The 16,474-nt window shown below is 39.1% G+C and overlaps 1 protein-coding gene across 2 annotated transcripts in view; it reads right to left on the minus strand.

Annotated features, from left to right (window-relative positions):
• LOC122806578 (autophagy-related protein 16-1-like) overlaps positions 1 to 12,796 on the minus strand; it is a 291,263-nt gene extending 278,467 nt beyond the window's left edge. The window contains exons 1-2 of one of the 2 annotated variants that reach the window (XM_044077117.1): positions 12,655 to 12,796; positions 5,655 to 5,736 (exon numbers count right to left, since the gene is read on the minus strand). In XM_044077117.1, coding sequence (XP_043933052.1) covers positions 5,655 to 5,736; positions 12,655 to 12,745 — 173 coding nt within the window. In that variant the 5' untranslated portion in view covers positions 12,746 to 12,796. The other variant, XM_044077118.1, reaches the window with a different exon arrangement.
• Between the last annotated feature and the right edge of the window lie 3,678 nt (positions 12,797 to 16,474).

The following is a 16,474-nucleotide window of genomic DNA, read 5'->3' on the forward strand; positions in this document are numbered from 1 at the left end:
CCTCAACTCAAGATCCTGCTCTAACCATAATCCTCCTTCATTTCCATTTCCACTCCAATTTACTTCCGCCTCGCTTCTACTCTTCAGAATATGTTGATCATATTATCTCCATTCAAGTATATGCAAAACTCACTATCTCATTCCTGAACAACTACCCTCTGTACATGGCAACCTAAGAAAATTCTATATTATCATTATGCTACCATGTAAAGGATATGCTTATATGGACTCTGCTTCCTCCTATATGTACACTATTTTTATAAGTTGTAACCTATGTACACTATTTTTATAAGTTGTAACCTTTGGTTCATTACTTTTCCATGTTTTTGTACTTTTTTCTTTCAGCCATGTTTTTCTCCACTGGATGTATATTTTATATACTTTGTTACAGCAAACTCTCAGTTAACCGGCACCCATGGGGATTGGTAAATGCTGGATAACTGTAGTTTCTGGTTGTGGGAGAGTTACTATTAAAAATACGCCTGACTAATACTGTACCCTATACTACTTGTTTGGTTTGACGTGTTCTCAGGTTAGGGAGAGAGGGAATTTATTCCTTTCTTCCTTTTTAAAACTCTAAAAACATAAGGTATGCTTCTGCAGGGTGAAAACAGAAAGTGCAACATATGAAAATTGTACTGTATTTCTTCATTTTTTTTTGCCGGTTGCTTGCGTTCCAGTTAACTGAGAGTTTACTCTATTTCTCCATTTTCTTTTTTTTTCTCATTAAAATGCATGGCGACTTTTGTATTTTCTGTTTATATATTTTGTAGTATGTAATTCATTAATCTGTATGCTGGAGCTTTTCTACTAGGGTCTCCACTGAAAACGGGCCATACGGCTCAGTTGGACTAACCCGGAAAATAAATATATATATATATATATATATAGTAAAACACAACCATTTTACAGACAGAGTGTGTTAATGTGTAATTAATGCCCTTCCAGGGGTGTAGAGGCCTAGGTGTTAATTACACATTAACACATACCTTGTTGAGCAGTATTGCTTGCTTAAATCTGCAATCAGAGACATGGGGAAGCAGTTAGAGGGTGAAAGAGAGTAAGGTGAATACAGACAAAGGAAGCTGGGTAAGTGCTGAAGGATAGTCACAGAATGGAACAAGATAAGCCAAGTTTCTACATTTTACAAGTTAGTCACAACATGGAGCAAAGTAATCAGGGATTGTATATGTTGAAAGATACAAAACTGAGCAAGTAAGACAAGTCTTCATGGGAAAGGAGATAAGGGAGGAGGCTGGACTTTAGTGAAAGCAACAGAGAAATTTTAGCTCTCACAAAGCAGAAGATTATAAAGTGGAGGCAGTTAGAAGTTCACAGAGTGGGGATAAAAAGAGTTCAGGAAGTAAGAGGGGAAGGTGGCATTGTAGAAGTTCCATTAAATAGATGTTGGGGAAGACAAATCCTAAAGATACTAAGGGGTCACTAGGAGCTGGCACAGGATAGGGGTGTGGGACAACACTAGATAAGGTTGAAAACACTGACAGTGCAGTGTGAGCTGGAGGAAACTGATATGGGTAGGAGGGGGGATACGGACAGTACTAGCCTGGAAGTACAAGGATAAGGAGGAGTAGATAAATAATAGTCAGTTATTGGGGGGGGGTCTACATTTTAAGAGTGGATATATGTTTAGCATGAGAGATGGGATGAACTGAAGAGGGAGAACAGATGAAAGATAATGCATGCATGGAAGAAAAGACTTATTGAAAGGAGAATACGTTGTTGGGTACGGATATAGCAGTGGAGGACGCCATATAAGACAGGAGTCCTGATGGATTAAGATCAAATTTTATAATATTCTAGATGTGAAGGTGAAGAGTAAACTGCAAGAACCCACGATGAAAGTATTGGAAAGGGGAAGTGTGCCCAAGTTTTGCATTTGGTGGCAGTTATTCTGTTGCCCAAAGACAATCTCAAAATTTTCAGCCTGTTCCTTTGATAAACACAGACACCAAGACTTTTCTATAGTATTAGTAGCAAAGCAGGAGCTAAAAATCTGACTAAGGTGATCCGGTAAGTATTATATGAGGTTACATTGTAGACCGAGTACTTGTGGCACCTGCGAGATTTTATAAAAATGCATGGAAAGAGACAAAGAGGGGGAGAGGGAGGCTGGAATAGTGTGGTGTAAAGTTGTTCCACCTCAGGAAGGCTACTGCTGCTGTGAATTGCAGGTTCCATTGGAGCTTGGTGGGTGGCACAGTGTCAGAGTGAGTATAACTGTCGCCTCACTGGAGAAGTTCACTGGTTCGATTCTTGGCTGGGATGCCTTCTGGCCTGAAGCTCCATATCTTCCCTTTGTTTGCATATTTTTTCTCCAGATATTCTGGTTTCCTCCCACCTCTCCAAGACACACATTAGAACAAATGCGGATTCTAAAATTGTCCCCAAGGGTGCATGCAGTACACCAGAAAAATATGGCAATCTACTTCCATTCCCTACCTGTCTAGTGAACTCCATGGATGGTAGCCTCTAATCACAGGGTCACTGTAGGAGTTGGATATGAAGGATTTAAACTGCTATCATCTCTGAATAAGGCGAAGCAAACAGAGGTGGCGTGAAGGACAGGAATGAGAATGAGAGACTAGCCTTCTCCATATCTTTTCCTGTAAGTAATGGAGGTTTTAGCTAGAAGAAACCTTATTCATCTTACATGCAGATGATTGCATGATATTGGTGAGGGACAGTAAGAAGGTGCTATCCTTGGACTAAAAGTAATGGTGAAGGTAAACAGGAAGGAAAGATAGTGAAGTGGTCAGGGAAGGGGCTTTTATTTGTGGGAAAACCGGAACAATTTGTTGTTGATTCTACCACTCTTCCTGTATTTCGTTCAACAGGAAAGTCAAAGAAGGGTTGTGGTACTGTACAAGCTGAAAACAGCAGTTTAAGAGGATCCTTAAAAGGGAAAGCTGGAAGGTCAGGTTAAGCAGCCAACGTTTCTGCAGTATATTATAGTGGCTAATATGGTGTAAATGGTTACGAAAAATGTAGGGGAAGACGAGGTCAACTGGGTGGGAGATAAAAAGGAAGGATACTAGGTAGGGGTAAACAGATACTTAACTGGGGAAGTAAGCTGAGGAACAGGGGAGTGATCCGATTACTGATAGAAAGGAGGGACTGGAGGAGTGGAGCGAATGAAAAGCAACAAGTAACGAAGGCAGAGAGTTTGCTGCAGGACAGTGGTGCATGGAAGGAGACTTTTGCAGGGACTTACTCAGACCTCTATTAGGTATGATAAAAAATTGGGTAATAAGGAGGATTTACACATGGCTTTGGTGGACAGGGTAAGCTAAAACAAGTTGGTAGTGTTGCAGGAGGGTTGAGATAGGGAAAAGGGAAAATGGAAAGCAGGCAAAGGACAAGGTTTGCACAGAATGTGGATTGCTAGGGGAATAATGTGTATATAGATATGCTGAAGATACTACATAGAGGATATGGGATTTTGTAAAGCTTAAGAAAAAGGAAGTGTGTTTCGGGATGAGATTATATATACATCTTTAATTACTCATGTATTTTTTGTTTGCATTTGTTAATGGCATTTATTAACACAAAACTTTTAAAAAGTCAACCCAGAAGCACTGTCTGGTAATGTGACCTAGAGTCACACAGTAGGCATACAGAGATTGAGGGAATTAAACCTGAGCATGGATCACTTAAGGAAGCTAGCAACAGATTTTTAGTTGCCATGTTAGGGCTGAAGTCTCTAACTATCAATACTATTTTTTTAGCGGAATACTGAACATTAGAGGATTTGGAATGATGATGGTGCTGATGGGGATTAGTAGAAGCGGACCTGGCAGGTAAAAATATGCAGCACTACATCTCACACTGAAATAGTTGTTTTTTTTCCCCTTGATTTCTACTTGCACTGGCTGCCTTCAACATGGCTATGTTCTGAAAGTAAGGACAAGTGTCACTTGAAAAGAGATTAGTAGAAGTTAAGAAACATCTTACAAAGAGGGTTGTAGACAAATGGGAGACTCTTTCTGAAAAGGCTTTGGGAGTGAGAAACTGCAGAATTCAAGAATGAATGTGTCACAAACAAATTAACTTTAACAGAAGCAGAAGTAAAATACAAGTTAATAAAAAGCATGGCACCTCAATCACCTAGTAGGAAAACAAAGTGAGTGGGTGGGTCTAATAATCACTTTCCACCAATAATATCTGTTTCTCTGTTAAATAACATTTGACATTCAGTTTCATGGTATTTCAATTACATCCTCTAAAAATTAGATACTGTGATGAGCATGATCTCAACTTTGTTAATTTTTTCACCATGTGACACAATTTTAGTTTTACAGTAATAGCATATTTAAGAAGACATTTCTCAAACTAAAAAACAAAACAAAAAAAACAAAAACACCAGGACATCATGATTTTCAGCAACGTAAGGGGTACAGTAAAGTTATCTTTACAATGAATGAATGCCACAGTCAAGTGACATGATTTCATCAAGTGCTATCTGTAAATGCAAGGAAAGGCAGCACACCCAAAACAAACTGCAAAAACCCTCTACTCTGTTGCATTTATGCTTTGATACAGGTAAGAGCAATTTGATTTGGCTATATCCTTGTAAGACAGCTTGCACAAATTAATGAAATGATTAAAATCCTTATACAAGCCCCAAATTAGAGCAGATGCATAACTGGTTATCGTCTTCACTAAGCATAACATCAGCTGTCATGATAAAGGCCATATCAGAACCATGACTGGGTCAGAATCTAGGCAAAGTATTTAAATGTGTTCTGCTTGTCTTCACTAACTAAAAGAAATAGACCAAATAATTTAACATTTAAGCTTCAGAAGTTCTTAAAGCTTGGAAGAATTAGAGGAGTACAAAAAACACCACTCCTGGGGGTGGGTCTTCACAGTCCCAGGAAAAGCTTTTAGCTACTCAGATCATACATTTAGTTTTTAGATATTTTGAATAGTACCATTAAGTCCTCTCAGATGCTTTTATGATACCAGGTAATACTAAGTTTGACCATACCTCTCAACTGTGAACAATTTCACAGAATGCCCTAATTTGTGTGTCATATTTTTGGTCTGTTCACCATAAAATTTGAGAATTTGTGGCAAATAATTGAGAACTGCAGTCATTAAATTACAAGCATCCGAGTTTTAGTCTTCATATCCTTCAGAACATGCATGCTTATGCAAAGCCTTTTATTCTAGCAACTTTGCAACTTTATAACATTGCATGAAAGATATTTAAAAGCTGTCCCTGATTTTGACTTTGTCTAGAATTGACGAGTATAAAAGTTAAGCAGTATGATTGCAGCCCTGTGAATTCTGACTGCTTAGTCCTCTGACTATCATGGCTTGAACAGGTATTTATGCCACTCATTTGTAGGCTCTGAAAAGGATTCTGAACAGGCTGTGATGTTACTACAGTGTGGTGCAAAAGTAACAAAACCGATCTTTGTAACAGAATTATTAAAGAACTGTACCAGCCCAGGATGGGTAGGGTTATTCTTTTAAAAGACATGAAAAGTACTAACGAATAAAATGGAGTAGTCTTTTAACACAGCTATTTCTCAATGCATTAAAAAATGAAGAAGTGTATTTGTGCATTTTTACCCACATTTTCTGGCTCCTTATTCATTTTACATTGTCTGTTTTATTTCTTCACCTACCTTTGCTCATGTTGGTTGCTTTCCAAGTGCAATTTCTCTGATAACAGATTCTGTAGGTCAAGTCGTTCCAGCAACTTGTGATCTGCAAAAAAAGTGCATAAGTTAAATTGTGTTAAACTGTAGGCGAGCTTAACATCACCATAAACAATGGTATCATTCATCATGGATAAAAATGGATTTTATGCATATGCCTGTTCCTAATTTAGACTGCCTGATTATGTACCATGCATTCAGATTTAATCGTGCAAGCCTGAGGTATGCTTTTTGTATATTTTTATGCATCTGCCAAGAAGCTACTTGGTTATATACGTTTGCTATTTTACCTTTTCTGCTTCTCCTGTACTGTAACTTTTGGCTTGGTCATGGCTAGAAAAACTCTGCAGACTGGTCAGCCTACAGATATACATTATATATATATATATATATATATATATATATATATATATATATATATATATATATATATATACACATAGAATAAAAATTAAATATTTTAAGTTTCTAAGAGATGTTACAGATGATGGTTGGAGGGCCGTTCAAAGAATAAATAAGTTCTGTTTGCGCTTCACCAAACTGTTAAAAACTAAATTCTATAAACTATCCTTAACTTCCTGTGCAAACTTTATGCCCCAATAGTATATACACACACAATGGCATAAATATTTAACAACTGCATATTAATATGTAAACTGTTGATTAATGACTGTTTGATCAACCAGCTAGGTGGATTTGTCCTTGGATCCTTTAGAACCAAGGTCCAGATGTATATGCACATTAAAAACAAACAAACAAAACAAAAAATCAAACAATATGAAAATGAACAAGCAATAACATTTAGTCATGACAAAGCTCCTACTAATACTACTACTGATACGAATCAAAAATCCTTTATTTAAAACAAGGAGATAAACAAACTCCCACTCAACTCTGTACAATGTGAAAAATAAGGCAGAAACCGTCACTGGGTGAAGTAGAATTCTTTAACCATCAAAACTTTAAAATACTTGGGAAATACTTTTATCTTACACAGAAGATTTCAAGCAGTATTGCGTTACATCTTCTTTTTCACAGTATACAGAGAGTTCAAGCATTCAGCATGTCCCTCAGATTTGATAACTATAAACCACTGGGTTCTGTTCACAGACATTCTTAACAATCTGTCCTAGCAATAAACAGCATACAATTAGATCTCTGTCAATCATCCCAAAACAGACCTCGGCTTTTAGTCTATATGCTAGAACTTGTAGCAGTATGCTTTATTCATTCAAATAAGGACATCCAAATATCTAATTGGGAACTCAAACAACAATGAAGCAGACCTAAAGGATCCACAAATGACAGCCAAGTTTTGGTCGAGGTGGTACTCACATGGCAGTGACTCAGAGCTGAGGTGGTACTCACATGGCAGTGACTGTGCATTACCCAGAGCATATCAGTGTGAGACTCACTTCACTTGAACAAGTGCTGGAGCTACAGCTGAGCATGTCTTGTAGCAGTCTAACACCCGCCCCAATAAAAGCCCTCTTCTGAACACTGCTGTACAAGCAAGATGTTAGTGGCATGCTCTTTTCTCCTCTGTTTTACAAGCTCTTAAAATCCATTTTCCCTAGAACTTAAGGGGGAACTGAACAATTAACTTGTTTTTTCTTAAACTGGAGGGTTTGACCCAAAACCTGGTTGGGTCCAGCTTATGACTAGGATACTGTATCCCAGGTGATAAGTTAAATTTGTCAGTGTGTATGTTTCTGTCTCTCTCTATAGATATGGGTATACTCAAAATCAGTGGTAAGAGCGTCAACCACAAAAGGTAGATAACACAAATGTCAACATGTTGCCATGCATGCACCAAGAAATGACCGTGGTACATGCACATTTCAAAATAGGACATCTGAACATGCAAATTTGAAAACAACAAATAACATTTTTTGCAAGGGGGGCAAGCTGCACCCCCCACGACCCATGCTAATTATATAATAAGCACAGTCCCTGGAAAAAGGGAATATTCCCCTACTCGTGGATTGTCAATCTATCACACTTGTCAACCATCTGCACCCATCAACCAAATGTGGTCGCATACAGAAAACAATATTTATTTCCAACAAGCAGAAGTAAGATGAAGCAACACCAGGCAACCAAAAACTACTGTTCAATCTCAGCCTTACTACAGGATATGTGCCCAAAGAGTGGCTTACAGCAACAGTGGGCCCTCTCCATAAAGGTGGTGCCTCAACGGATCCTGGAAACTATCGCCCCATAAGCCTGACTAGCTTGGTCTGCAAAGCTATGGAAAGGATCATCATGGACCTCATAAATAAAGATATTGGGGACCTACAGACACTGGATCCTACCCAATTCGGCTTTGTTAAGGGCAGATCCTGCCTCTTAAACCTGGTTGATTTCTTTGAAACAGTCACCAAGGCCATTGACAAGGGGAAGGTGGTCCACACAGCCTACCTGGACCTCGCAAAAGCCTTCGATACAATACCCCACTCAGGCATTATAGAGAAGCTCACCAGCTTAAATATAAACCCCTATGTCACTAGATGGATTGCAAACTGGCTCAAGGACAGAACCCACATGGTTAGAATTGCTGCAGCCATGTCAGACTCCAAACCAGTTACAAGTGGTGTCCCACAAGGCTCAGTCCTGGGACCTCTCTTGTTCGGTATATATTTCTCGGAGGTACAGGCCAACACGGAAAGACTGTGGCTGACCAAGTTCGCAGATGACTGCAAACTGGGTGCCATAATCGACTCTCCAGCCGACACAAGCATCCTCCAAAAGGGCCTCATAGAAACAGACAACTGGTGCCAGAGCGATGGCCTCAAGCTAAATGCCAAAAAATGTATAGTCATCCCCTTTGGCAAAAACAAAGTGCCCACAAATTACCACATAGGTGGTAATCCATTAAGTACAGAAGAAGTAATTAGGGACCTGGGGACCCAAGTTGATAGCAATCTCTCATTTGACAACCACGTGGCCAAAGTGGTTAGAAAAATATTTTATATAGCCCACCTAATCATGAGGGGATTATCAGGGGAGGTCATCGTGTCTCTTTACTCATCCCTCATAAGGCCCATAATTGAGTACAATGCCCGTTTTGGGATGTACCTTACCAGACACCTGCAGCAACTGGAAAGACCCCAAATGTACCTCACCAAGAGGATCAAAGGGCTCAAACAGATGCCATATGCTGCCCGGTTAAAGAAACTCCAGCTCTACTCAGTGGCATACCGCCTGTTCAGAGGCGATCTGTGCCCAACGTATAAAGCCATGTCCAACCCGGAATTAATGGACATGCTGCACCTCAGAAAATCCAAATCCCATCGAGCTACACGCTCGAGAGACTTGAACCTCAGCACTGAAATAAATAGGACATGCTGGAGGGACAGATTCATAACCCAGAGGCTCTCCTCACTCTGGAATAAAATCCCAGTCCAGGTTAGGCAGAGTCCCTCATTGACTCTCTTCAAGAGGAATCTTGATGAGTGGATGGGAGATCGTAGGTTTACCCCGGGTATCACTTCTGTGTCACTGTTAGACAGAGGCACAGTATACTAACCTCGAAAAAGGGCATAGCAAAATAAATTTAAAATGGGTGGCGAAAGCCAAACACATTCTGGCTAGGCTTATAAATGCCCTAGGGCAGATAGGTAGTCTATCAAAACAGCAACAATTTATTCAGGAAACAGGCAAAGGCATAAATACTTTTGCAGTATTACAACTGCTTCATCAGATCTGATCTATGGTAGCCTGGTGTTGCTTCATCTTACTTCTGCTTGTTGGATTTATTTTTTGGTTCGAGAAGCATTCATTCAGCACACACTGGTATTACTGGATTTTTGAATGCTATTTATTTACTTGGTTTGAATAATGCATGCATCAAGGTACATGCGTGGTAGCATGTCAACTTTAGGTTTGTCTACCTTTTGCCGCTGATGTTTCAGAGGTCAACATATGGGATACTGGACTATAAAATGAGTAAACCCATCTTTCTCTCTCTCTCCATATGGAGAGAGAGAAAGATGGGTTTACTCATTTTATAGTCCAGTATCCCATATGTTGACCTCTGAAACATCAGCGGCAAAAGGTAGACAAACCTAAAGTTGACATGCTACCACGCATGCACCTATATATTTACACACACACCCATACATACAAGTGCAGACATGTCAATTTTGTTTGTTAAATAAAAAATGAAAAAAAAAAAAAAAAAAAGATAAACCAAATGCTGTCATATAGCAAAGAAACCTTTACTGGTGGTGAATAAGCTTGATCTATGCTCTGCCTGTCAGCATCGTAGTTCCTATGTGCCCAGTTCAGAAGATGGAGCTGTAAGACTCGAATTCCACAGCATTCTCATTGCATGTTACCACAAAATCATTTTTACCACTCAGTCATTTCCATTTCACTCAAATGGAATGCAGAACATTTCTGAATTATACCTACAATTCTCTTCACCCAAGTTTCTCCTGAGGTCATTTATACATCTACTTTTGCTTCTCCCTGCCTTCAATTTCCAACAGCAATAATTTAGTTCATGTTCAGGTCGACCATTTCCCTCACTGTGCATTTACTAAGCTTTGTTATTGATGTAAAAGACAACAGGCGCAGTTATCTGAGTTAATGAGTGACCCAGTACCATCAGGCTGTGTATAGTATGCAGCTAGACACTGTGGGAATCAAACTCAGTACTGCAGAATGTAGCACATTCACAGAGCATTAAATGAAACATTTTACATAATGCCAGTCAAAGCAGCTTCTGCCTGCCTTCTGCCTGGCCCTACAAATGCTGCCATCCAGCTAGACACTATGGGAATCAAACTCAGTACTGCAGAATGTAGCACATTCACAGAGCATTAAATGAAACATTTTACATAATGCCAGTCAAAGCAGCTTCTGCCTGCCTTCTGCCTGGCCCTATAAATGCTGCCATCCTTTTTTTTTTTTTAAACACCCTCTTGTTCCCACTTCCCCTTGCCCAACACTCACAATGCACTTGTCTTCATACACCCATTCACTGTCCACTGATCTACACTGTACTTTTCTTGAATGTCACTGTGCTCTTCTCAAAACCCTGATACACACTTGTTATCCTGTAATTGACAGCACAATTGTTATCCTGTAACTGACAGCACACTTGTTTTCCTGTAATTGTCTTGCTAAATTTGCAGATTATATTTGGATGTATTTTCCTTTATACAGTCTCTTTCTTTAGACTATCCAATAAATGAACCTTGAATTCGGTAGCTTTTCATAGATGAACATTAAAAATTAAATAAAAAAACAAAATATCAATATCTTATATGCTCAGCTGTACCATTTTGACACTTGGTTAAGAAATACAATTCTCAAACTTCTAAAAACACTGTAAAGATGAAGCATTAACACGGAATTGAACGATCCTTTCACAGTCACTGAGTTTAACACAAAGATATTTGGATCTCTGCGGAAAGTGCTCAGCTGTACCATTTTGCCACTGGGTTAAGAAATGCAATTCTCAAACTTCTAAAACCACTGTAAAAATGAAGCATTAACACTGACTTGAACAACCCTTTCACAATCACTGAGTATAACACAAAGATATTAGGAGCTCTGCAGAAAGTAGGATTTTAGTTTTACACAACACTACATTTGAAACATACAGTCATGCAAGCCATAATGTAAGGCCAGCACTTGTCAGAAACATGTTCAGATAGCTCATGTATGGACACTACTGCACAATGTGCATTACTTGTTAAAAGTTTTACTCCATCTGTAGCCTATTAAAATTTCCTGGAAATATGTGTCTATTTCTGGCAGTAATACATTTTGAGAAAGAGACACTCAGTTGGACATGGGATAAACAAACAGCAGGTGTTGGAATCAAACCTAGTTCTGCTGCATGCAAGAGTTTTGTCACTACTCATTATTTGGTGACTTCTAGACTGTGTTGACAGGCATGCTTAGCCTATGGCTTCACTGGTTACAGTCATATTTGGTCACATAAGTATAGTTCCAAATCCTCTGTTCAGCATCATCATATACAATCAAAGTGGAACTACTATGCAAGTACACTCTATCATTTCACTGGTTAATTGCTACTTCCACTGCCAACAGACGCTCTGGCCGACCACAACAGCCACCTTTGTAAACACCTACACAGAGTTTATTTCCTGATTGATATCTCTTGTCTTAGTATGCGTGGGTGGAGCTCTCTAACCACTTGCAGTGCAAAAAAAAAAAATGTAATGTGCAGGTAGTCCACTTCCTGGTCAGGAGACAATGCAGCCATTTATGAGTAGCGTCCCAGCCTTCAGTGCTGCCATAACTACAAAGGCATGGTTTATTTTTCTACTGCCAAGAGATAAAATCATGTGGCTCAAACTGTTACATCAAGTAATGCCAATAGCATAGCCTCTTAAATTAATGACATATTTATAATGATATTACAACAAAGAACAAATTCCACTTTATGATTAGCATGCAGCCTTTGTAAGAGATACAGTATTTCTCAGCACTCCTGTCTATCTCTGCAGGTTTGAAATAAATCCCACTCCTTCTCCTACAAACTCTTGACAACCCACAAAAATAGGTCAGTGCAATTACTGTGAGGTGACATAAATATTACTTAACATCTACATTCTGCAAGCTGTTAAAAATAGATTTCAGCTGCATAACACATTATCTATAAACAAGCACAAAGACAAAGCAATGTTTCTGCTTTAAGTACTGCCTGAAAACAGTCTCAAACACTCACTCTCACACACACCTACAGGATTACTCTAACGGTAAATTATTTTACACTTCACATTCCCACAGGCAGACAAACTCACCCCACTGGTAGGTCACATTTGTCCAGGAATGCACTACAGTTTTCTGTTTCTTGCATCTTCTTTACTAAGAACTAAGAATAACTCTTTTCTCTAAACTTCTGCCTGTTAAAACCTTCTGCATTCCCAGTGTCAGTGATGTTTCTTTTTCCCCTACAAGGTTAAGAGTTTCCAGAAGTGTTATTTACATGTTTCAATCAGGCACTGGTATCCTTCCTTTTGCGTTCTGTCTCGTCTTTCTAACTCTGTCCTGATGTGTTGTTTCCAGCCCCTCTCCATCTCATCTTTCAGCCATCTCCTTCACAGCTGTATAAACACTTCCAGGTCAGGCTACTTTCCTTCTGTCACATGCCTAAATGAAATAAAAGGAATCATGGGCAATGTAGGATTTCTGAAACAGGAAGCTTCACAGTTTAATATGATGAGCTGATCAGCGTTATTGTTCAAATTGTATTTTAACAGTTACCTGGTTCAACAGATCAGAGATTTAACACTAACAAACAAAGACATCTGACAGAGAAAAATACCACATGCATTCAATAAATTAACTGATTTGCCTATGAGATGTTATCTCCATTCTGGCAGAATAGTTAGGTGACTTAAGACAATGAATTATATGCTAATAATATGAATTTAATTCCCTAAACATCCATCAATGAGTAATTAGCTAAACCAGGATTTGACAGCCATGTCCGAAAACAGGCACTTGTGAATCCTATTTATTAGCAGGTTAACACAGCCCAAGTAAAGTGCAGTAGCATTATGGGTAAGATCTTGAATTTGCATTTTTAGGTTTCAATTCTGACTTTTGCTTATTATTTGCATAGCCTTCCTGTTTTCCATGGGTTTGGATTGGGTACTCCAGTTTCTTCTACATACTGTGTTACTTTATTTACTACTCCAAATTAGAAAGATACTCTGTATATATCGCTGGCCTTTTAGATAATGAGTGAAAATTGTCTTTGAAGGATCAGGTCACTTACCCAGTAAACAAAATCAAATAAGTTAAAAAAAAACATCTTGCAAACAGCTCTCCAATGTCATTCACTGAACTAAGTACACAAAATAATATTGCATACCATCACACTTGCATCATCAGAAAATGGGACTTATGTCATCCAGTCTATACTTGTTTGCTGAACAATGCCCATTATATACCAATTTTTCAAGTGCCTGACCAGCAATATTAATCATCTGCTACACTCCCACGATGGCAATGTTGTGGGCAAAGACTAAGTGGGATATTTTCCTTGTAATAGCTGTGGTGCAACTGGGACATTTTCCTTTTTATGGCCATGGTGCGAGTGGTGCATATTCCTTCTTATGGACATGGTGCAAATGGGGCATATTCATTCTTAAGATGACCATGGTGTGAGCGCAACATTTTCCTTGTAATATCAGTGCTGCGAGTCAGACATTTTCCTTGTTATGGACATTGGTGTGAGTGAGACATTTTCATTTTTATGGACATTGGTGTGAGTGGGACATTTTCCTTGTTATGGACATTGGTGTGAGTGGGACATTTTCATTGTTATGACCATGGTTTGAGCAGGACATTTTTCCTTGTTATAGCAGTGGTAGAATTGGGACATTTTTTCTTGTTAGAGCACAGTGAACTGAGTAAAATATTTTCCTTATTATGGCTGTGGTGGGTGAGGGCCAATCTTTCGTGTTAGAGCAGTAGAGTGAGTATAACATTTTACTTGTTATAGCAGTGGTATGACTGGGACATTTTCCTTGTTATAGCAGTGGTATGACTGGGACATTTTCCTTGTTATAGCAGTGGTATGACTGGGGCATTTTACTTGTTATAGCAGTGATATGACTGGACATTTTCCATGTTAAGGCAGTGGCATTACTGGGACATTTTCCTTGTTATAGCAGTGGTATGACTGGGACATTTTCCTTGTTATAGCAGTAGTATGACTGGGGCATTTCCCTTGTTATAGCAGTGATATGACTGGTACATTTTCCATGTTATGGCAGTGGTATGACTGGACATTTTCCATGTTAAGGCAGTGGCATTACTGGGACATTTTCCTTGTTATAGCAGTGGTATGATTGGACATTTTCCATGTTAAGGCAGTGGCATTACTGGGACATTTTCCTTGTTATAGCAGTGGTATGACTGGGACATTTTCCTTGTTATAGCAGTGGTATGACTGGGGCATTTTCCTTGTTATAGCAGTGGCATGACTGGGGCATTTTCCTTGTTATGGCAGTGGTATGACTGGGACATTTCCCTTGTTATAGCAGTGGTACGACTGGGGCATTTTCTTTGTTATAGCAGTGGTATGACTGGGGCATTTTCCTTGTTATAGCAGTGGTATGACTGGGACATTTTCCTTGTTATGGCAGTGGTATGACTGGGGCATTTTCCTTGTTATAGCAGTGGTATGATTGGGACATTTTCCTTGTTATAGCAGTGGTATGACTGGGGCATTTTCCTTGTTATGGCAGTGGTATGACTGGGGCATTTTCCTTGTTATAGCAGTCGTATGACTGGGGCATTTTCCTTGTTATGGCAGTGGTATGACTGGGGCATTTTCCTTGTTATAGCAGTGGTATGATTGGGACATTTTCTTTGTTATATCAGTGGTATGACTGGGACATTTTCCTTGTTATAGCAGTGGTATGACTGGGGCATTTTCCTTGTTATGGCAGTGGTATGACTGGGACATTTTCCTTGTTAAAGCAGTGGTATGAATGGGTTATTTTCCTTGTTATGGCAGCGGTATGACTGGGGCATTTTCCTTGTTGCCAGCGGACACAGGATCAGGTGATCCACCCCCTACCCTAAAAAAGCCGAAAGAAGAAGATATCAGTGGTATGACTGGGACATTTTCCTTGTTATAGCAGTGGTATGAACGGGATATTTTCCTTCTTATGGCAGTGATATGAATGGGAGATTTTTCCTGGTTATAACAGCAGTGTGACTGGTACATGTTTCTCTTCTTCCCAGTCTTCCTATTATAGCAGGAAATCGAAACCCAAAAGGTTAAGCATGTTCTGCATTCTTCACAGTCAGCAATGAGCTAAACAATATCATCCAGATCCAGTTTGTAGCACAAGTGCTGCACAAAGGAGTCATGCATATAAGCATGACAGAAAAAAAGCTCACATGCTAAGATGACCATGAATTCATAACTTGTATTCAGGGGAGTATATGTTCTGGGAAAATGTTACTTGTTTGTCTCATGGTGCATAGGACAGGGAGGATGGTATTTCATGAGGCCCAGTGGTGCAGCAGTTAGTGTTGTTGCCTCACAGCAAGGGGGTCTTTTGTTCGATTCTCAGCTGCTGTGCCTTCAGTGTGGACTCTCATGTCCTCTTCCATTCATGTGGGTTTCCTCTGGGTGCTCTGGGTTTCCTTCCACATTCCAACGACATGCATCTGTAGCATTTCTCTTTGGGCCTCCACTGAAAATGGGCTTTGTCCCAGTTGGGCTTTCCCAGTAAACAAATGTTAAATAAAAGATAGGTATTGCTGCTTTGTATAATTCTTTAGGAAACAAGGCTGTCTTAAAAATAAAAATAAATATATCTTTTGCAGACAAGTGTATCAGCTATATTAATTACCTATGAACTCACCATTTTGCTTTTATTTTCTCCGTATTTTCTTCTGTTTCTTGCTATAGTTTTATATTTATCTTTACTTTTGCTTAGACATAACCATTTTACAGAAGATGAAGTTAAAGATAAATGGCCATCACTGTAACACCAACTTTCATTTTGGTTGTTCTAGATTTATTACTGGAATAATAATAATAATAACATTCTAAGAAAAATAAGTTGGGGATCTAAAGGCAAACATAAGACTTAAACAGATAAACTGAAAGGCATAGTGCCTCAGGAGGAGTGCTGCTGTTAGGGAATTCTGTTATGAAAGTAATTCATAAGCTAAAGAAAGGAATGACAAAAGAGCTTGCTATAGATAAGTGCTATGCCATGGGGTCAGGTTCTGCTAAACTAGGAAATAAGGTGAGGCGTAATCAACATGACTGCACA

Source organism: Protopterus annectens, chromosome 7.part0 (genome assembly GCF_019279795.1).
Source record: "Protopterus annectens isolate FY-2018-M chromosome 7.part0, PAN1.0, whole genome shotgun sequence".
Classification (NCBI taxonomy): domain Eukaryota; kingdom Metazoa; phylum Chordata; order Ceratodontiformes; family Protopteridae; genus Protopterus; species Protopterus annectens.